The sequence below is a fragment of the Amaranthus tricolor genome, chromosome 12 (assembly GCF_026212465.1).
Source record: "Amaranthus tricolor cultivar Red isolate AtriRed21 chromosome 12, ASM2621246v1, whole genome shotgun sequence".
In the NCBI taxonomy this organism is placed as follows: Eukaryota; Viridiplantae; Streptophyta; class Magnoliopsida; order Caryophyllales; family Amaranthaceae; genus Amaranthus; species Amaranthus tricolor.
The window spans coordinates 15,082,711-15,104,924 of NC_080058.1; the positions used below are offsets into that span (position 1 = coordinate 15,082,711).

The 22,214-nt window shown below is 34.1% G+C and overlaps 1 protein-coding gene and 1 long non-coding RNA gene across 2 annotated transcripts; both read right to left on the reverse strand.

The window, feature by feature from the left end:
• Positions 1–15,808: 15,808 nt before the first annotated feature.
• LOC130828617 (uclacyanin 1-like) lies at positions 15,809–17,441 on the reverse strand. Its single transcript, XM_057694581.1, has 2 exons — positions 17,323–17,441; positions 15,809–16,379 (listed from the first exon to the last, which is right to left on the reverse strand). Exons 1-2 carry the CDS (start codon positions 17,439–17,441, stop codon positions 15,809–15,811), a joined length of 690 nt encoding a protein of 229 aa, XP_057550564.1.
• A 3,433-nt stretch (positions 17,442–20,874) lies between these two features.
• LOC130828839 (uncharacterized) lies at positions 20,875–22,190 on the reverse strand. The gene is made up of 3 exons (XR_009047406.1): positions 21,929–22,190; positions 21,716–21,814; positions 20,875–21,218 (listed from the first exon to the last, which is right to left on the reverse strand). It is a non-coding gene; the product is annotated as an uncharacterized LOC130828839 (long non-coding RNA).
• Positions 22,191–22,214: the final 24 nt, after the last annotated feature.

The window sequence follows — 22,214 nt, forward strand, 5'->3', positions numbered from 1 at the left end:
GCGCTGTTTCTGGGGAGGCGACGAATAATTCTTTTGTTTTGTTGATTGATCTACTTGTCACTTGCTTGTTGTCCCCTCTCGTAGACCCCTTTGTGTTTGAATTCTCTGAATGCATAGAAGAGCTCGATCTCTAGAGCGATTCGACCCAGAGATCGAAGCTACTGCCGTAGACTGAACGCCGAACGCCTAAGGCGACAGCAAGACCAAATGGCCAATAACGCTAACCAATCCTTTGGCCAATTGGGTGCGCCCACGCTCACCCAAACTTCCATTACATTTATTGTCAAACCCGATTTTGGTACAGAAAATTTTGAATTAAAACCTCACCTCATCCAAATGATTGAGAGGAAATAATTCGGCAGTCACCCTAGTGAGATTCCTCATGACCATATCACAGGTTTATAGAAAGGTATGACACTATCACTGCTAAGGATCTTTCCATGGAAGCAGTACGTATGAGGCTTTTCCCGTTCAACCTAAAGGATAAAGCTAAGTCCTGGATCAAGTCCGAGCCTGCTAGTATATATAGGACCTGGGAAGAACTAGCCAATGGTTTTTTGGCCAAATTCTATCCCCCACGAAAGACCTCTCAAATCTGGACACAGCAGCAGACCTTCAAGCAGCAGCCTTTTGAATTATTTTACGAGGCATGGGAGAGGTTTAAGGACATTCAACTTAGGTGTCCTCACCATCAGATACCTAATTGGTTGCTCGCCCAGTCCTTCTATGGAAGATTGTTTGATGAGCACAAGTCGTCAATTAACGCCGCATGTAGCAGCGACATGGACTCCAAGCTCCCAGATGACCTCTTGAGACTCTTCGAGACCATGGCCAAAAATGGGTTCTCATGGAGCAATGAGAGAGGCCTAGTGTCCCAGAGTTACAATGCTGAATCCCAAACCATCAAGGCACTCACCAAACAGATAGCGAATCTCACTTAACAGATGGCTAAGGTAAGCATGGTAAGCTCCTTCTCTTGTTTTAATAATGCTGCTAACTTATGTGATACTTGGGGCGTCCCAGGCCACTGTTCGAGTACGTGCCTCCAAGTTTACGAGGAGGCAAACGCATTGTGCAGTAAACCTCCTGGTGACCCATACTCTAACAGATATAATGCAGGTTATAAGCACCCTAATTTGTCCTACTCAAGCACTAATGTGCTAAATCCACAACATCAGCAAGCTCCATACCAATACCCACCGCTGTACAAGCAGTAAGCTCACCTAACTTAGCCTAGTCTCAAGTCTGAGGTTGACAACCTGCGAAACTTGTTGCGGACTCACATCCAAAACAGTGTCTCACACATGAAATTTCTCGAGACACAATTAGCTCAGGTAGCACAGCAGATCAATACTGGTACTCCTAACCAGTTTCCTAGCCAGCCTGAACAGAAAAGCAAGGAACCTAGCCAAGTAAATGCTGTGATCGAGATGGAAGGTAACAATTTGGCTGAAATTCATCTTCATGAAGTGTATTCTATGAAGCCAATTGGTGATACCAATTCTGATACTGTTTTCTTTGAATCTGTTGAATTGAGACCTGACCACGAAAATGGGAAGGAGTCTAGAGTAGCCGACATTTGACTTTATCCCTTTCCCTTAGAAGTTGGCTCAAGCCAAACTTGAGAGGAAGTATGGGAAGTTTTTTAAGTTACTCAAAGACAACTCTTTAGAGTCGTCTTTTCTAGACATGCTAGCCAAGGCACCAACAGTTCCCAAAATGTTTGAGGACTTAGTGTCTGATAAGCATGGAGGGACTATCACAGTTCCTAAGCTAGGAGACCCCAGTAATTTCAGTATTACCGTTACTATTGGAGGTGTTTTAATAAACAAAGCTTTATGTGCCTTGGGTGCAGGTGTGAGTTTGATACCATATGCATTGTATAAGAAGTTAGGAAATTGGCCCCTTATGAGACTAAACTGCAACTTGCCGACCGTAGTCCTATCTACCCTAAGGGGATTTTAATGGATGTGTCGGTGGGTATTGGACGGTCTGTGGTCCCTTGTGATGTCTTAATTGCAGATATACCCAAGGATCCTAAGACCCCAATCATTCTAGGGAGACCATGTTTGGCAACTTGTGGAACCGTGGTAGATGTTGCTAGGGGTAGAATTGTGATGGAAATAGGGGATGCTAAGCATGAATTCAATATTGATAATTCCCTTGATTTTTCTGTGTCTGTTGAATCTATGTGTCACGTATATGTTCCTACTAAATCTAGCTATGAGTGTTGATGCTTTAGACTCCTTTCTTGAAGGCGCCGGGGGGAGTGAAGAAGTAATGAGTTGGGAAGGTATTTGTGAAGAAAATTTTGATCTAACCCATGAGCTGTCGCAAGATGATGAATTTGTCAGGACACTGAGTTGCAAGACGAAAAGCCAATGCATGAGGAAAAGGAGGTGACAAAGGAGAGCTCCACACCTCCCAAGGTAATTTCTAGTGAACTTTTATCCATACGGGGAGCACTAATGTTGTCCCTAACAAAGATCACAAAAAGAAATGCTTAAAAAAGAAGTCTTGTAAGAGAAAGAAAAAGAAAAGGCTCGTTGGGGACAGTTTTAAAAGTGTTGATCTTGTTGACGATGACACTACTCGGGTAAAGTACCTAGAAAGTGTGAAATTGAACACTTGTATTGAAAGGAACCTTTTCCTTCATAATGATCTTGAGCTTAGCTGATTTTCATGGGTTAAGCTGAGTCGAGCTATAGACGTAGTGTAGATTTTCATGGGTTGAGCTGATTTTCATGGGGGGGGGGGGGGGGGGGAGAGTCTACACCTGTTAGTGTAGATTTTTATTGTTTTCCTAGTTTAGTTTTAATGCTTTCTTATATTAGGATTTTTATTGCTTTTGTTATTATTTTTGTTTTGTTTTTCCTTTTTGTTTACCCTTATCCAAAAAAAAAATTGAAAAAAAAGAAAGAAAAGATAATGCTAGCCAATAACCTGTGAAGGAGGCTAAGCAAAAAGGAGAGTGAGTGTTCATCAGCTGCTAGCATTGTTCCTCCTTTACCGTGGCGCTTGACAGGTATATTTCGATTCCTATCTCTACTCTCATCTCTTCTTATATTCTAGTTCCACCATATTGTAATATCTTGACCCACCTAGCCATCCTTAATTAGATTCTCGCGCATCATCTCTTGTTAACCATTGCATGTTATATGAGCTAAAAATTTACTTATGTATACATACAGTTGTATATTTGAATGTGAATAATTTACTTATGTATGTAGTTGTATATTATTAGTTTCTTATTATTTTGATTTATGTGTATTTGATTAAACAAAATGGTTTGTTTTTGGTTATATATGTTTTGTAATTAAAATATACATAATTTGATTACTTTAAATAATACAAAGGTTATATAGCGTTAAATAGGGTTAATTTGGGTTAACTAGGGTTAATTATATATGTTAAAAGTTGTGTATTAATTTTGTTTTGAATTAAATAATAGCACTTAGGATGACAAAAGATTGCTCTTAGATGTATGGAAGCATTGAATCGTCAGAATTTATTGAAGGCGTATTAGAATTTTGTAGTATTGCGGTTGAATATCAAGTTAGGATGGGGGGATTTTGTTTTTATTGCCCACGTGTCACTTGTGGCAATGTATCAAAGGTAGATATTGTTCATATCCTTAGGGAGCACATACTTCAACGTGGGTTTAGGCCTCAATATCATGTTTGGGTTTGGCATGGTGATGAGGGACTTTACAAAGAGAAAAGTGTTGTTGAGGATGTCAATAATGTGGCCGATGTCAATGAGGATGTAGAAGATCGTGTTGATGGGTATGAGACAGATGAAGAGAATGTCGATGAGGATGTGGATCGTGTTGATGAGATGATGGAGGGAGTCGAGCATGAGTTAGGAAAACGTCCTCGTGTTTTTGACTTAAAGGCTTTTCATAGGCCTTTGTACCCTGGATGTACAAAGTTCACCAAACTAACAGCAGTGTTGACATTTTCAACATTAAGTCAAAGTTCAATTGGAGTGACGCTAGTTTCACAATGTTATTAGAAGCGTTAGGTGAGATGCTTTCTGAGGGAAATGAACTTCCAAAGTCAACATATTATGCCAAAAAGCTCATGTGTCCTTTCAGCTTAGAGTACTAGAAGATTCATGCGTGTCCAAATGATTGTGTATTGTATCGGAATGAAAACGAGAACTTAGAAGAGTGTTCTAGGTGTGGGTTATCACACTACAAGCATAATGGGGCTCGGGATGCTAAAGCGCCCCGGGCTAAGGTATTGTGGTATCTTGAAATAATTCCTAGATTCAAGCGCTTATTTCTATAAAGAAAGATGCATTAAATTTGAGTTGGCATGCAAATAGGGTGAAGAAAGGTTACTTGCTCACACATCCATCTGATACTCTAGAGTGGAAGAGTATTGATAGGTTGCATAAGACTTTTGGGGATGAAGTTTGTAATTTAAAGGTCGGACTGTGTATGGATGGAATGAACCCATTCGACAATCTTAGTTCTCAACATAGTACTTGGCCGGTACTGTTAGTGATCTATAATTTGCCACCTTGGTTGTGTATGAAGCGTAAGTACATTATACTTTCGCTTCTTAACTCGGGTCCTAAACTACCTAGCAATGACATAGATGTATATCTTGCACCTCTCCTTGAGGATTTGAGAAAGATGTGGGATGAAGGCATTTCCGTGTTTGATGCATATGCAAATGAGGAGTTCACCTTGCGTGCAATGCTTTTGTGCATCGTTAATGATTTTCTGGAATATGGAAACTTATCGGAGTATAAGAACAAAGGGAAGAAAGCATGCCCAATATGTATCGATGACATGGAATCCACGTGGATTCATAAGTGCAAAGTAGGGTGAGGAATCCAGCACAACCCGAGGGGAGTATGATTCAAGGCACTGTGACCGATATATTCGTAACTTTATAGCCGAGTATTTGGCCATGGAAAAGTCTATTGGACTTTCCACCTCTCGACACGAAGGAAAGCTTGAGGGAAAAGGAACAATTGGCTCCAAATCGATCACATCTCCTCGAGGCAGTCTTCTACAAGCACACTTGTATGTGTGCATAATATTCCTGAAGTCCATCCTTTTTTTAATGAGCATTTACATATATTGCGCGCAAAATATCCTTGTAAAGGGGATAGGGGATTGATGCAGTTGCATAATAAGACGTTTATTGATTGTTTTCATAGTCGAGTAGTATTTGAAGAACTCAAGGGTGTATCTGAAATTGTTAAGTGATTAGCTTTTGGTCTTCGTGATGATGTCAATAAAGATGATGGTATGATGTCAATGGCTTCACAATTTTGACTAAGGGTCAAGATAAGAAGTCATCTTACCTACAAAATAGTGGGGTTTCTATTTTAGCGTCATGTACATTTTACGTGAGTGCCAAGGATCAATCGCCGGTTGATGCTAAACTGGTATACTACAGGCGAGTACATGAAATATGGGAGCTGGACTACTCTACTTTCACTATTGGTCTTTTCAAATGTAAGTGGATAAATAATAATCGACGATGCATAAAAAATGACGGCCCTTGTGGATTCACTCTTGTAGACTTAGCTCGTTTGTGTGATAGTGAGGAGCCATTCATACTAGCCACACAAGCCTAGCAAGTATTCTATATTGTAGACCCGTCTGATAAAAAATGGTCTATTGTTGTACCGGGAAAAAGAACTATCCTTGGTATAGGTGATGTTGAGGATGAAGAAGAATATGATGCTTTGGAAGACTCCCCGCCCTTTATCAATCCAAAATCAATGGATCAAGATGATGTAGATGTTGGTTATATGCGTGTAGATCACACGGAAGGAATACATTTGAATTAAGTGATTCATAAGGTATGAATTTTAAGGTTTTTTAAGCTTTTTTGGCACTTTTGCACATAACTTGGTAAGTTGCGATTTTAAGGGTTTTAAACTTTTTTGGCACTTTCGCGCATAAAGTATCTCAAACTTGATTTGTTTTGCACGAAACATGGCACAGAATGCTATTTGGTATGTATTATTGTGTTGAAGTGGTTAGAATTGTAAATCATAGTCAGATTCTTAAAATTACTTGGTAAGTTGTGATTTTAAGGGTTTTTAAGCTTTTTTGGCGCTTTCACGCATAAAGTAGCTCAAACTTGGTTTTTTTTGCATGAAACTTTGCACACAACACTATTTGGTATATATTATTGTGTTGAAGTGGTTAGAATTGAAATTAAGTTCCTATGTTCTAATATATTTCTATTCATACTCATTCAGGTACTCATTTACAATACATCTTTTCAAAGACGAAATTGTCCTCAAGATTGAGACCTTGGATAATGAGCATCATAGTTATGACACTAAAGAGGACTAAATTGTTTGATACGAGCGTATGGCTGAAGACGCTCCACCACTTAGTAATGATTATGACACTGTAGACGTTTCACCAATGGATGCTCCCACTACCACTAAGAAAAGAAAAGGGCAAGGTCCTAAAAAAAAATCTCAAATTCACAGAACCCATGCATTGGGTCAACCCAGTGGAAAATGGCGTAGGCAATATGGAAAACAAGTGGGCCTATGTATCCGCAAGATTTTGATATTGTACGCATAAAATGAGGTTCCAGAGCATTTGAAGAACTCTCTATGGGATGATACTGTGGTATGCAACTTTACTATTTTTATTCATTTAGTTTCATTTTAAAATTAATTTAATTGGCACTGATAAATATAATTTTTCTTTCGTAGAATCTTTTTTACATAGAGAACGATTAGGAGAAGAAGAATGTGTTTCTTTCAGCTGTTGCTGAAAGATTCAGAGATTTCAAATCCAAGCTAATAACTGGCTGGATCACCAAGACGCGTGTCCGTAAGACCAAAAAGGGAAAAGGGGAAACGAATGTGGAGATGAAGGTGGAGAGCAAGCACCTTCAAAGATGCCCTATGAAATATGTGGTCACACATTGAAGAATGAGTGGGAGGCTTTTGTTGCCAAAAGAACAACTCCCATTGAAGTTGTAAGTATTCCATATTACATTATAGCTTTTGATTTAAATTTACTTCTTTTGATTCAATCATTAAACAAAAATATGACATTTGATTTCTATTGATTAATTAGGAAAAGCATGGTAAAGCTTCTGAATCAGCAAGCAAAAGGAAGTTTAACCATCGCTTGCGCCCAAAAATGTACGATATAAGGCCCGAAAAGAGTGGGTGGATGTGGGTTTATACCCCAATCTAAGTTTTACCATGAACTCTGTTGCTCAAAATCTGGAGCCAACTCCCGAGCCAGTGGTAAAGGTACATAGTTTTTAAATATATAAGCACTTACTAATTTAAATTGCAACGTGTTTTAATATTTTATTATGAAGGCGACTTAACTGAGGTTGCATATGGTGTGGCACAGCCAACCAAAGAGGGCCAAACAATGCATTCCATGCCTATTACAAGTGGCCACATCAGTGTGACCGTAGAAACTATTCTAAAGGGGTTTGAAGATTTCTCACTCCCGGTTCCAATGCCAGAATGGATCCTTGAGAAATTATTAGACGCTCTAGGTAGTTTCGTCACATGGCCATATGATTGGGTTCGATTCACTACCATGGTAATAATCATTTGTATCTTATTGATTTATTTTTAATTGCATGCTTACACTAATTTAATTGTATACATTTAAATAGCAAAAGAGTCCAAAGGGCACTAGGAGAGAGATCGGTTACTCATCAAAGGTGTTGACTAGGTCAAAGTCGATGGAAATCACTCCAATTTTGACTGATACGAAGCTAAAAGATCTCTCTCAAGATTGCAAATAGTTGCACACATGTGCATCTCGCATGCGTGAGGAGGACCCAATCGTGCTAACCCTGCAGAAGGAAAAATTCTGCTTTGTTGAGAGCCCGTTTGTAATTATTAGTCCTAGTGACATTGGGCAATTTTTGAGAGGAGAAATGTTGAATGTAGCTCATATCCATGTCTATATGAGGTGATGTTCATTATCTTACAACTTAGGCATTATTGTTTAATTGTTTTAATAACCGAATTACTGACAAAAGTTTCTTATTCGTAAGTTTAGTGCGGCTTACGAGTAGCTAAATTCTTGCGAACCTCCAATAAAAATTGGATGGTTTTGTCTTGAGTCGATTTCGGGTACTAAAAGCGTAAATGATCTAGATGACGTCAAAGCATACATTGAGACTGCTTTGAATAATTCCCTTGCATCTAAACACAGGTTCATTCTGGCTCCATATGTGGAAGAGTAAGTTTTATTTTTCAAATTGAACTTATCTTTTGATTTTTAAGTTCACATAATCTCTAATTCGTTGATTTTAAATTTGCGTTTGTAGTTTGCATTGGATACTTTTGGTCATATGTCCTTTGACGAATACTGTGCACGTCTTCGACCCATTATGAAAAGCTCAAAGCCCACCTCGCAACACAAAATTCAAAGCCTTGTTGAATGCGTAATTATATATATATATATATATATATATATATATATATTACATGCATTGATATATTAATAGTTATACTTTTCCAATGCGTTTCAGTACATTGAAGACAGTGCGTGGAGAAATGGACAGCAGTAAAGGTACACAACACTATTTGATATACGTTTCATTTAAGTGTTGTTGGCACTTTCACGCATAAAGTAACTCAAACTTGGTTTGTTTTGCACGAAACTTGGCACACAACACTATTTGGTATATATTATTGTGTTGAAGTGGTTAGAATTGAAAATCATAGTCATATGCTAGAAATTAGGTGCTAAGTTTCGATTTTAAGGGTTTTTAAGCTTTTTTGGCACTTTCGCGCATAAAGTATCTCAAACTTGGTTTGTTTTGCATGAAACTTGGCACACAAATCTATTTGGTATATATTATTGTGTTGAAAATGGTTAGAATTGAAATTCATAGTCATATGCTAGAAATTACGTGCGAAGTTTCGATTTTAAGGGTTTTTAAGGTTTTTTGGCACTTTCGCGCATAAAGTATCTCAAACTTGGTTTGTTTTGCACGAAACTTGGCACACAAATCTATTTGGTATATATTATTGTGTTGAAATGGTTAGAATTGAAATTCATAGTCATATGCTTGAAATTACGTGCTAAGTTGCGGTTTTAAGGGTTTTTTAAGCTTTTTTGGTACTAACATCTATTTTCTCTTAGTCCTTTCCACAAGATTATAATACCATTGATTGCGGCTACTACACTCTTAAATACATGGACGATATCTTACAATCCGTGAAGGAGGTTGGAGTCGAAAACATTGATGCCGTAAGTATTTGTTACGTTCTTAAATTATAATATTATGAGAGATGGGAAAATGCGCGAATTGAAGGACAAGATTGCCGCGTATCTTGCTAGTTTTTATTCTTGGTAAATAATGTAATTAGTTTAGATTTAGGACTTTTGTATATGTATATTATTATATATACGATCGAGAGTGTATACATATATTAGTTGGTGATCATTGGTGATATATTGGTGATTATCATTGGATTATTACATTGTACGTTAATCATTGTTTATCACATTGTACATTAATCATTGGATTGTTTATTAATATTTAACGGAAAAAAATGCTATATGCCGTGGTTCTCCCAAAACCGCAGCATATAGTGTATTTTTGATTTTAAAAGCAAAAGACTATATGCTGCGGTTTTGGGAGAACCGCAGCATATAGTCTTACACTATATGTTGCGGTTCCAATAAAACCGCAGCATATAATGCACTTAAATGCTGCGGGTTTAAACCGCAACATTTAAAATAAGCCATCTGCTGCTATCACTAATGCTTGGGATCTAAACCGTAGCATATTATGGCCAAAAAACCGCAGCAAATGAGGTTTTTTTCACTAGTGTCTGCTTTTGTTTCTCTTATAGAACCAAAGGATATTAAAGATGCTATAAAGGAACTGGAGTCGATCTTGCAGTGCAAAGTGAGTTAAACAAGTTTGAAAGAAACAAAGTTTAGGACTTAGTTGAAAAACCATAGGATCGCACCATTTGAAACAGTCGTATTATTAATGAGATTTCTATAGTCGTTTTTAGCGCCAAATTTTTTTTATATATTTGTTCATTACTAATTAAAATTTAATTAGTGATGGTGGTAATTTGAAAATTTTTTACGATGATTAGAAACTTGTCAACTCGTAACGTAGTTATGAAGTGTAACAAGTAACGTAAATTTTGAAGGTAAAACTTAAAGTTGAGCAACTACCCATAACGTTTCAGGATAATTATAATACTTATCCGAAAACTTTATTTACCCATGTTGAGAATAAATTAAGTATTTCATAAACATATACAAGTGATTTTTAAACATGAAGTACATGTTACATAACTTGTTACATGTACAACAATTTTTACCCAAACCATAAAATATCTTTGATAAACCTTTCCTACACTATAATAGATCAATTTGGGGACAAAGATCACTTCCCAACAACTAAAACTAACCAGTTATAGCTACCCCATTCTCTTCCATTGCATGCTCTTTATTCACTTATACACATAAGCTAAATGTTCTACCCAAGACCCCCTTTTGTTCTAGTTAATGTTGGGCATCATTACATGCATGCAAAGACAAAATACAAGGGCCAAAGAAATGATTTATTCTGTAGAAAGTCAGCCCCTCCATCATCTTCATTTCACTCATAAATTGTCACTTAATACACTCAAAAACTCATTCAAACAAGGCCATCTCTAATTACCTCCAACAAAAATACTTTCATTTCCTTACAAAAAAACACTTACAAAAAGACTATTTATATGAAGTTTGTGAACATAAGAACTTCATAAAAACATTATTCATTTTATTATACTTCATCCATATCACTTTGGAGCATTCTTACAAGGTATTATAAATTCAACTTTACAAACTTTGTTCTTACAACTTACACTAGAACAAGTACATATAAAAATGATTTTTGTATGAAATCTTTCTCATAAATCAAGTATGATATAAAGATATATTTTATGACTAAAAAGTGGAAAAATCATCACTTGTATAAATCTATAAAAGTTGGAAACTAAGAAAATGTATTTCCGCAAACTTATAAATTTTCTTACGTTAAGGATTTAAGTAAAATTATGGGACTTAATTAAGTATATTTCTCAACATAATAAGTATACTCTAAATATGTCAAAAAGAATCACAAGTATTAGTGTAACAACTCCAACTAAGGAAAGTTAAGTGCATGTTAGAAATCCAAAATTATTATTGATTTTTGGATGAATGCAATATGTTTAGTTGAAGAGTTGGAGTTCGGACTTGAAGGTCAAGGACTTGAAGTTAGAACTACTTCTAAGAATGCATAGGAGCTTACGTAGTAGCTTGCTGAATATTTATATAGGCTTGGGGTCGAGGTATGTCACATGGAGTGATTTTTAATGGATTTAAGAACAAGTTAGAAAGTTTGTGTATAAAGTTGTTTTTAAAAATAAAATTCCCAAAGAGAAGTTCTTAAATCTTGAAAAATGATGTCAAAATGATAATTTTGAATATGGAATAATTTATTACATGTATTATTATTGTGGGCATCATGCATATTGATTTTATAAATTATTGTATGTTTAAAGGCATGTTTAATACTACTTTGTGAAAGTTATTGTGATGGAAATGATTATATGAATGAAAATATTTGAAATTCATTTTAAAAGAAATTTCCAGTAGCTATATGTTAAGAAAATCTCTTGGATACTTTTTGTTGAGATTGTTCGTTAAATTGATATTTTAATGGATTTTAAGGTGTTAAATACTCTTATTATAAAACATGGTATTATATGAACTCTTCATCATCAAAAATAATTAATAAAAACATATTATAATGTCTCCAAAAAGATTTGGCCAGAATATATTTAGTTTGGAATTTTTTTCATGATTTTTGAGTAATCGTTCCATTGTTTAACGATAAATTGTAAAATGGTAAAATATAAAATAATTACCAAACAAAAAATATAAAATAATTACCAAACAAAAACATATGGACTCGAAATTTTTATCACATACTCATATGGTCAGTAAGTAAAATTAGTAAATGTTTGGGAAGGTTTCATTGACATTTAAGGACCTTAATAATTTTTACTTGGTTATTAATAATCAGTAAGTGAAAAAACGATAACATATAAAATAAATACTAAACGATGTCTTTTGGACATGAAAATTTTATGAGACACTTACGTAAACTGTAGATACATGTTCAAAAATTTATATGGATTTTCGTAACCATATCTGGAGTTGAACAAATTTTATTTGGTTTCTCGGTAAAATAACGATATTAATTATTAAAAATACCCCACATGATTTTAGTGGTTATTTAAAATTATATACCCCTTAAAATAGCTTCTGGAACATCACAAAATTTTTATAATATTTTATTCGGACTCAAATAATTTTAAACCTATTTTATTCTATTTATCGATAAAATGTCTATACAAAATAATAAAACATCATACATAACTTCTATAAGTTCAAATGCCCTAATAAACATGTTGTTTGACTTCTGGAACTTTAGTATAATTTTATAAAATAAATTATTATTTATTTACTAATTTATCAAATTAATAGAAAATGTTCATTTATTAAAAGGTGTAATATTGTTGATTAAGTTTGGGTAAAAATAGACCTATATCAAAAATTTATAATTATATTAATAACCTACTTCTCCATAGTATAAAATAATTTTAACTTAGATGGTTTATAAATTTTACGGATTTAAGTCACCATTTAAAGAACGGTAAATATCTAATTGTCGAAAATAATCGTAAGATTGTTGTAAATTCGCATAACCATTTATAATCTGATGGGAAAACCTTAAATTCATTTTAAATAAGGTATTATAATGACTTGATTAATTTGGGCCTTGTTGGAGAATTAATATGTATTTTGTAAATCAATTATCGATTTTATTACCGACAAAACTATCTCGTATTTAAGAAAATAGTGTTTTATAAAATCTTTTGTCATAATGATTTTATAGACTTATGAATCATATTCTAGTTATTTTGAATGAATTTCAAAACCCTTTTAAGTTATATTTACTTTAAGAAGGATTGAAACGAAAATTTTAGTAGTTTCCTTGAAAAATCGTATTGAACTTTAAACACTTTTTGTTACGATGTATTTCCATACGTGCTAGTGATGACCCAATATAATACAAAGGTTATGTTTGATGATATGATTATGTTAAGTATGTTTAACCCATGTGAGAAATATTATGATTTGATTTTTCTAAGTCGCAAATAAAATATGTTTTGCTATATGCAAATAAAAGATGTTTATCATATGGAAAAAGTTAATATTTTTGACTTTCAAATGCTATTGAAATTACAACATATATATTATATACAAAAATAGTTTAGCTTAAATGGGGGTACATCTGCCACAGTAAATGTTGTGTGCATGATTAAACGGCTCACCAATGCTGAGCGTGTATTGTTCACAATACCATTGTGTTACACTTGCCGGACATGTCGCGAACGGTAGATCGACTACCAAACGAGTCATAGGATGACTCACAGAGTACCCATGTAAACTTATGATATGAGTTTGAAATTGATTTGGATCCATTGAGATATTATGATTTATGATGAAAAAAGAGAATTTGAAATGACTATAGAGCCATTGAACTGGGTTTGAATGATCATATGATTTATCAAATGAAAAAGCATATTTCAAAATGAATTTACTCAAATAAAAAAGGTTTTAATAACTTTTTTGACGAACACTAGTATGTTTATACTCAACGATTTTGCTGATACTATGCTTTGTATGTTTTTCCAATGGTTTTCTTTCTAGAGTAAACCCCTATGGCACCTCGACGGAGAATGGATATGCAAGCGGAAGATGAACTCGAGATGGAGTATGACTCCCCTTTTGTTTAGATCTCTTTATTGTATTTGAGAGACTATTAGTTTAGTTGTTTAGATTTAGACTAATTTAAGGTTGTAATTTGAACTTTGGACTTATTTCGATTTGATTGTAATTTTCCTATATTTTGGACAGTTAAGACTTCAATTATATTGCTTTGGTTTGGTTCAAGTATTATACTTGGATATTGGTTTAACCTTTAAGTAACCCCTTAATTCTGTTGGCAAAAGTAAGCTTCCGCTTGATTAATACTAAATTCCAGTTAGTGTTTGCCTTCATAATTCGAGGTGGGTACACCATTATAGGAACTAGATGGATCTTTCGAAACAAATTAAATGAGAATGGAGAGATTATAAGAAACAAAGCAAGGTTTGTTGCTTAGGGTTATAATCAAGAGGAAGAGATTGATTACGATGAATCTTTTGCACTCGTTGCTAGATTAGAATCTATTCGAATTATGCTTTTTTTGCTTTGTACATGAACATAAAATTATCTCAAAATGGATGTTAAATGTGCATCTTTAATTGGCTATTTACAAGAAGAAGTCTATAATGTTAAACAACCCCTTGGATTTGAAAATGCTAATTTGCCTACTCATGTATTCAAATCAATCAAAGCATTATACAACTTGAAAAAATCTCCAAGAGCTTGGTACGATAAACTTAGCTCATACTTGAGAATAACTGTTTAACAGGTAAAATCTATATAACACTTTTTATTAAAATTTATGGTAAAGATATTCTTGTTGTTCATGTGTATATTGATGATATCTTGTTTGAAGCTAATAATGATTCTTTATGTAATAAACTTTCTATGATTATGTGCAAAGAGTTTGAAATGAGCATAATGGGAAACTTAACATTCTTTCTTTGACTTTAAATAAAGCAAAAGAAGAATGACATATTTATTTGTCAAAGTAAATATGTTAGAATTCTTTTAAGAGGCATAATATGAACAAGTGCAAAAGTGTGTGTGTAGGGGGAGTAATTAAATACTAGCATGTGACTTAAGGGGGAGTAATTAAATACTAGCATGTGTGTAGGAGGAGTAATTTAAGTAATTACTTATATATTTGCATCAATATTTTATGTAAAAATTTTTGTGATTATAATGTATGTGAAATTTACCTAGCAAAGTGTGTCAGTTGCTGTGTTTTAAATCTTTCTCAGAATTGAAAATTATTTCAATTTGTTGGTACAACATCAAACACACATAAAAATAAAATTAAATTGTTAAGTGTCTTTAATTAATAAAGAACACTTGATAGTCTTGGCTAAATACTTAGAAATGATTTTAAAATGGTCTTGAAACAATGACTAGAAAATGGTTCATGAATCTAGTTCCACTCTAATTATTATTTGGATGATAGTTACTACAATCATAATTACACAATTCTAAAATCGTCCCTTCACGCCAAAGAAATTAGATTTCCCATTTCGATCATTTTCTGATTTCCTTACCCATTTAGTGTAACAACATGAAGCTAACTAGCTTATTATACAAGATTATTTTGAAATAATGTGGAAGCTTAATACTTATACAGGATTATCATGTTGATAATATAATCAATCACTCAACTGACTATATTATCCACTAAACATCTATCAAAAATTTCAAATATCAAATTTTACAACGTTTTTGAAATGATTGATAATACAAAATTTTCTTACTATGGTAATCTCATTAATATGTTATTATTTCAATAATTTGTTTTCTCGTTAAAATATATATATTTTGTCAATTAAATAATATTTGTCATATTTATACGTACTAGCACGACTTAACTTGTTGCAAAATTGATTATACATACACTTAAGGGAACTTTACAAATGAAACAATGAATATGTATTTAACATTCGAAAGATTATAACATTATTTGCAAACCAAAAAAATTATCTACTACAAATTAATGATATAATATATGATGCCAAAACTGGGGTTCTCAAAAAATTATCAATAACATACAGTATAAATAAAGTTTTATGTTTAGATAATTAAAGTCGCAATAGCAACAGACACTAAACTCAATAAGCTAGTAATACTGCTGCAAGTTGCAAAATTTTCGGCTGGTGCATCTGCAGCGGGAGATGATGAAGCAGGGGTGGTGAGATTGCTTGAGGGAGAGGTAGGAACATCGGTTGGGGTTGAAGGACTGGTGGGGTAAGTCGGTGCGGTGGTAGGGTTAACGGCGGGAGCAGCAGCAGGGGTTAAAGCAGTGGGGCTTGAGGCAGTTGCAGGAGTGGGTGTGGTTGTGGATGTGGCGGCGGGAGCGGTGGAAGGAGCTCCACCAGCAGGGCTTGGGGTGGTAGCGGGACTGGAAGCTATACGAGCAGGAGCAGGAGCTGAGGCGGGAGTGGTGGCTGAAGGGCCAGTGACCGCGACAGAGAGCTTTTGGTTGGCAGCACAGTGTCCGGGAACGGTGCAAATAAAATAGTGGGTCCCAGCTGTGGTGAGAGTGATGCTGGCAGGAGAAGTTGTTTGGACTTGGCCAATAGTGTTCGTGGTGCCACATGCATCGAAGTTGCTTTGTTCACTTGGGCAACTGTGTGAGCTCTTGCTGGAAAATTAAACACTGCCATTTCAAGAAATAGTATATTTGTTAGAAAAATATTATTTTGTTTGTAAAGTTCTTCATGGCATCACATAATCACAAATTTTGAGAAAACATCTCTAATTCGGCTGATCTAAAAAGGAAAAACTATAGAATTAGTTTTTCAGTAGGCATTAAGAATATTGTAAGTATGCATTTGAAATATTGTAAGTACTTAAGTACTTACTTGGTGCGCATTAAGTATATTGTAAATTGACATTAAAGATAATATAAGTAGGCATTAAATATATGGTAAGTAGGCTAGTAAGCTAAGTATCTCGTTAAGCATTATGTAACACTCCGAGATTTTAATAACGTAATTATTTAATAGTTTTAATAACTTTTAAAGATTTTACAATTATATTAAATGATTTCTGAATTAGTTTTAATAAATTTCTTTCATATACGAATTTAAATGTTAACTTATATACATATATTAAAAATATAGTTACGATTCACAAATAAAGAGGTTCAAATCAAAATAATTATTTTATTAAAATGTGTGAGCCCACGAACGTGAGTATCTTAGTTGGGTTTCGCAAGAAAATGAATCGAGATAAAAATAAATAAATAAACCTAATAATAAATAAACAACAACAACAACAACAACAACAACAACAACAACATAATAATAATAATAATAATAATAATGATAATAATAATAATAATAATAATAATAATAATAATAATAATAATAATAATAATAATAATAATAATAATTATTATTATTATTATTATTATTATTATTATTATTATTATTATTATTATTATTATTATTATTATTATTATTATTATTATTATTTTTATAGTAATAACAAGGATAAAAACCCATGAAACCCTAAATGCTTAAGGTTAGCCGTCAATCCCATTCCCTCTCTTCCCTCTCTCAATTCCTTTCCCTCTCACTCACGGTTCAGCCCTCAAACAACCAAGCAGCTCCTCCTTTCCACCGTGATCACCACCTGCAGCAAGGCCACGCCTTTTTCTCCCCCACGCACAGACACGGTAGCAGCAGCTGGTTCCCAACATGTTGTGTTGCTGCCGTCAGCTTGCTCTCCCCTACTGCCATGAAGGCTGCCGCCACCAGCAGCCACAGTCCAGCCGCGTGGTATCCTCCACAACTACCTAGTCTTCACTCCCTTTTTTTTAATTGCCCCATTGTAAGCCTCTCAAGTTTACTCTAAGTAATCTTCCTAGTATCTAATTAGAAGTTTATAAAGGCTTATGAGTTTGGTGTTGATTTTGTGTTAATTTCATTGAATCTTGTTATGGGTAAGAATTTGATTGATGATTTGAATGTACTTATGAATTGGGTTTTTGAAATATGAATGAAAAGTGTTGAACTTTGTATTATTTTCATTGAATCTTTTTATGGGTAAGAGTGTGTTTGATGAATTTAACATATTTATGACTTAGAGTTTGAAGTATGAATGAAAATAATGGTTGTGTGCTATTTTGATGGTGTCTTAGTACATGAGTAACTTTATTTGTGTTGAATGTGGGAGTTTTGTTAGGCATGGTAGTCTTAATTGGCCTTGTTGAAGTAAAAAAGAAATTATTAATGTTGATTACAAGTAATCTCGTTAGGTTATCAAAGTTATAATTGAATGATATTAGTAAGGCCATGAACATAGTGTCAACTTGTTCAGGATTATTAAAGTTACTTGTTATGATGTCTTGATTTTAGTTCTTTCTAACCTTAGAGGATATAATAAATGATATTGCAATTCGATAACCTTAAGATTCGTTCTTGTCATCATATTAGCACTACACTAACATTGTGAGACTTAAGTGTGAATCGTCGTTTTATTTTAAGATAATGTGAATTGTTATAAATCAAAGTTAGATGGTGTAATGAAAAACTTGACATAATCCTTTTATTCTTTGTTGTTGATGGAAAGACTTGTGTTATTGTTGAATTGACTATTATGCTTGGTGTTGAATGGGATGCGTATGTGCTAGAAGTAATTGAAAACTTGTCGTGAATGGTGATAGTGGTTACTTTGAATTTTAGCTGGTATGACAAAGTACTTAAGGGAACTTATTAGTTTTATTCATAACTTATATAGGTGCCCACTTCATAAGAGGAAAGTAGAACCTTAGTCAGGTGATTTTTGTAACTTGTGGTCATGCGGTGACGCTTGCAGGTACGTACGCGCAGTAATTAATTATCATATTCATCGTTTCAAAGTATTATTCATAATTCATGATTATATGCATCGTATTAGAATTATAGAGCGCCAGAATATAGACCATCCTAGCGAATAGTCATAATAGTGATATAGGCAAGTAGAATGAAAGCATTAGGAGACTATGAGAACAGATTTCTAAATAGTAGAGAACGCACCATGGTTGTGTGTGGTATCGAAGTGATTTCCTACTTATTGAGCCTTGATTTATGATTAGTTGGCAAGACTCAACTGGATTATGTCCGGTTGATTTAGTAGTCCCCTAGGTGAGGTCCGACGCGACCACCGTAAGGGGGTATGAGCATGCTTGGGTCATTTGGTGCCAGGTGGCCGATACCGCCACTTGACCGAGGTGTTACCATGCGGGTCCTGCAAAACCCAATATGGTGGTCTCTTCACTGGTTTATTACCCCAGTGTGTTAGTTTTTCTCGAAGGTAGGACCCGAGAGGGTCAGCTGGAGGGAGCATGAGCTCATACTTTTCCATGGGCGCCGGGTGGCCGATAACGCCCTTGGCCGTGTCATTATGCCATGAATAGAGAAAAGATCCACTACCTTTGAATATACTTCGAGAGATTAGTAGTTTGAAAGAGAAATTATGAGTAAATAGAGGTGTTTTAACAGATGAGTAGACTCATTATTTCCATACTATATCTTTGTCTATAGTATTGTTCCATGACTCTAATTGTTATAAGTTCATTAATTACTGACGTGTATGCGTTTTTTGTTGTTTGTTCATCACTCTCTATGATGTTTCTGCTATGACACATCTGACTATGGTCATTATGTTAAGCAGCAGGAGGATCGTAGCTTGACATGACAGGTATAGGAGCTTCTTTTGGTGTGCATTGGGGAAAAGAGCGGAGTACGATCGTAACAATTGTGTACAAGTTGCCTAATGCTTGTAGCTTTTATATTACTTGTAAAGTTTTATTTTGGGATTGTATAATTTCTTCCGTATGGAGTCGTATGACTCCTTGTATGATCCATAGTTTCGCTGCATAGTTTTTGGATGTATAGTACTGAGAATACTCCTTCGGTATCCGTCAAATCGATGCGTTAACACTGGAACCAAGATCCTTGTTAGAGTTGATGATTCAAGAAGCCGACGATGGTTCATTCCGTAGTGACGTATTTTGAAAGGCATTAAAGCCTTAAATTAGTTTAGTTATGTTAATCATTTATATATCCTTGTCACACCCTCAGTTTTAACCGAGATGCTGCCAAAATTTCCACTTACCCACCTTTTTAATTAATCTTTAGCTTTTATTTTATTACCTTCCCTTTTCTTTTTATGTAACACCCGAATTTCCTCCCTTCCTTCACTATTTCTGGTTTCGTTTAAGGGGTTGGAAATTCAGGGGTGTTACACATTAAGTATATTGTAAGTGCGCATTATAATGTAAGTAAGAATAAGGGATACAGTAAATGGACATTAAGATTTAATGAGTTGGGTCTGAAAGAAGGTCTCTCAGGAGATCGACTATTACATAATTATTACATGATCATTACATGATCGTAATTGGTAATAGTTGTATGGGTTTGGGTGTAGTTATGTTAAAAGAAATACCAACCCATTGGTTAACTTGGTTGTAAGCAGAGGCGAAGTCAGGATTTTAAATTAAGGGGTTTAAATAGTCGATATACTAGAAATTACTTACCAGTGTCGGTAATTAGGCTATCCGGAGTAGCTAACCGCCTAAGGCCCCCAAAATAAGAGGCCTCAAATATTAAATGGTGTTTTTCAGGCCCGATTCTGAGTAGCACTTTTTAAGTAATTTGTTTGTAAATTATTTGTATATTTGAAAAAAATATAATGTTATAATACATTTTGTCTTGAATTATTTTTCTTGAAGAGACTACTACAAAAAAGGGAAAAGAGAACGCCTCAAATATGCCTAAGAGAACTCCTCAGGAGCGTTCTCCATGTCACAGTTCTCTTAGCCTAAAAGAACGCCCCTTTCTTAGTGTTTTCTTAAGTAAAATAAAAGAGAACATGTGGAACAAATAGGCGTTCTCTTTTCTTCACATTAAAGAAAACTTGCACCTTATGGAGGTGTTCTCTTTGCTACTTGTAAAAAAATCTACAACCCCACCAAAGAGAACACCTGCTTTAGGGAGGTATTCTCTTTTCCCTTACCAAAGAAAACTAGCAATTACTGGAGGTGTTCTCTTTGCCCCTGCCAATAACTACTAATAAAAAAGCCGTACATCTGCAATTTCCTTTTATTTTTAAGCCACCATTTATATAACAAAAGACCTATATTAATAAATAAAAATACCAATACGATATAATTTGTACTAATCCATATATACCATTAAATATACGCGTTCATACATGCTATACCAACAGCAAAAATTATAAATCATTTCATCATATAATTAGACTAGAATTCAACTATACAATTATCTTATTCCAAAAGTCAAATATCATCAAAATTCTTCATGAATTCTAATCTTTAATAATTTCCATTGATATGATCTTATAACACATCATCCAAATCTTTTGCTTCCTTCTCCAATTTTTGTTGCCTATGTTTGACAACGTAAGAAATCCATAAATCTCGAACTTGATCAATGCTCTCCTGAGAATAAGTTGAAGGAGCCCCAGGGGAAAACTGCAAGACATTAATAATTCATTAAAATTTTACTAACCCAACTTATTGCAACAATATGTGTCAAATAACAAAAATTTGAGCGAAAATTTCGGCAGAGTCTCCTTTGTATATAGGACAACCCCAAATTGGGAAACAATGAAATACATCATAACCTGTCTCAATAACTAATCAAATAATATATTCCAAAAAAATCAACTGCCCATAAATAAAATATGTCAAACAAATGTCAACTTTGAATCACACTCTCTCAATCTATAATACTTCTATTAGTGGTGATTTAGAGGCTTGTATGCAGTCAACTAACTCTACTTTTGGTAACTATCTTGCTGCTAGAAACATCACAACAACATGTAATCATCAGACCTATAAATTGCAGCCAAGAAAGAGAAGGTGAACATTGATGCCGAAAATCCAATCCATCAATATTATATCCAAATGTCATTGTGTTTCAATACCAATATCATAATGTTTGATATAAATTTTTTACGAATACTTACCTCCTCCAAAATCAATTGTTGCCTACTTTCAATAGTCTCAAGCATATAACGGCATACATAATATCCACAGTATTTGGCGTCTTAAGGTTGACGAGGACACTATTACAGGAAATCAAAACAAACAAACGACGAAAAAATAATTAGAATATAGAATTTGTCATAAGTTTAGAACATGTCTAAACAATAAAAAAAATTACTATAAAAGAACCTTACTTTTAGTTAGTTCAAACCAACTTTAGGATTCTTTTTAATTTTTTTGAGATCCTTTCGATGGACCATGCTAAACTTCACAAGCCTCATAGTCATTTACATATAAAATGATTAAATAGATAGAACCTAAATAATATATCAAAGTAAAACCATTTACGATGCAATAGTATAGTACTTACTCATAAATAATTTTACGAGCATTTTCACGCACTTTATTTTCCACACCAGTAGGATCTAACCAATAAACCAATCCTTCCATGAACTAATAATTGCCAAAATCCAATGTTGA

Excerpts from the sequence above, each read along its gene's own strand:
- LOC130828617 (XM_057694581.1), bottom strand. The coding sequence starts at position 17,441 with ATGTTGGGAACCAGCTGCTGCTACCGTGTCTGTGCGTGGGGGAGAAAA. Across the intron at positions 16,380-17,322 it reads GGTTGTTTGAGGGCTGAACC|CAAGAGCTCACACAGTTGCC; the intron begins GTGAGTGAGAGG and ends TTAATTTTCCAG.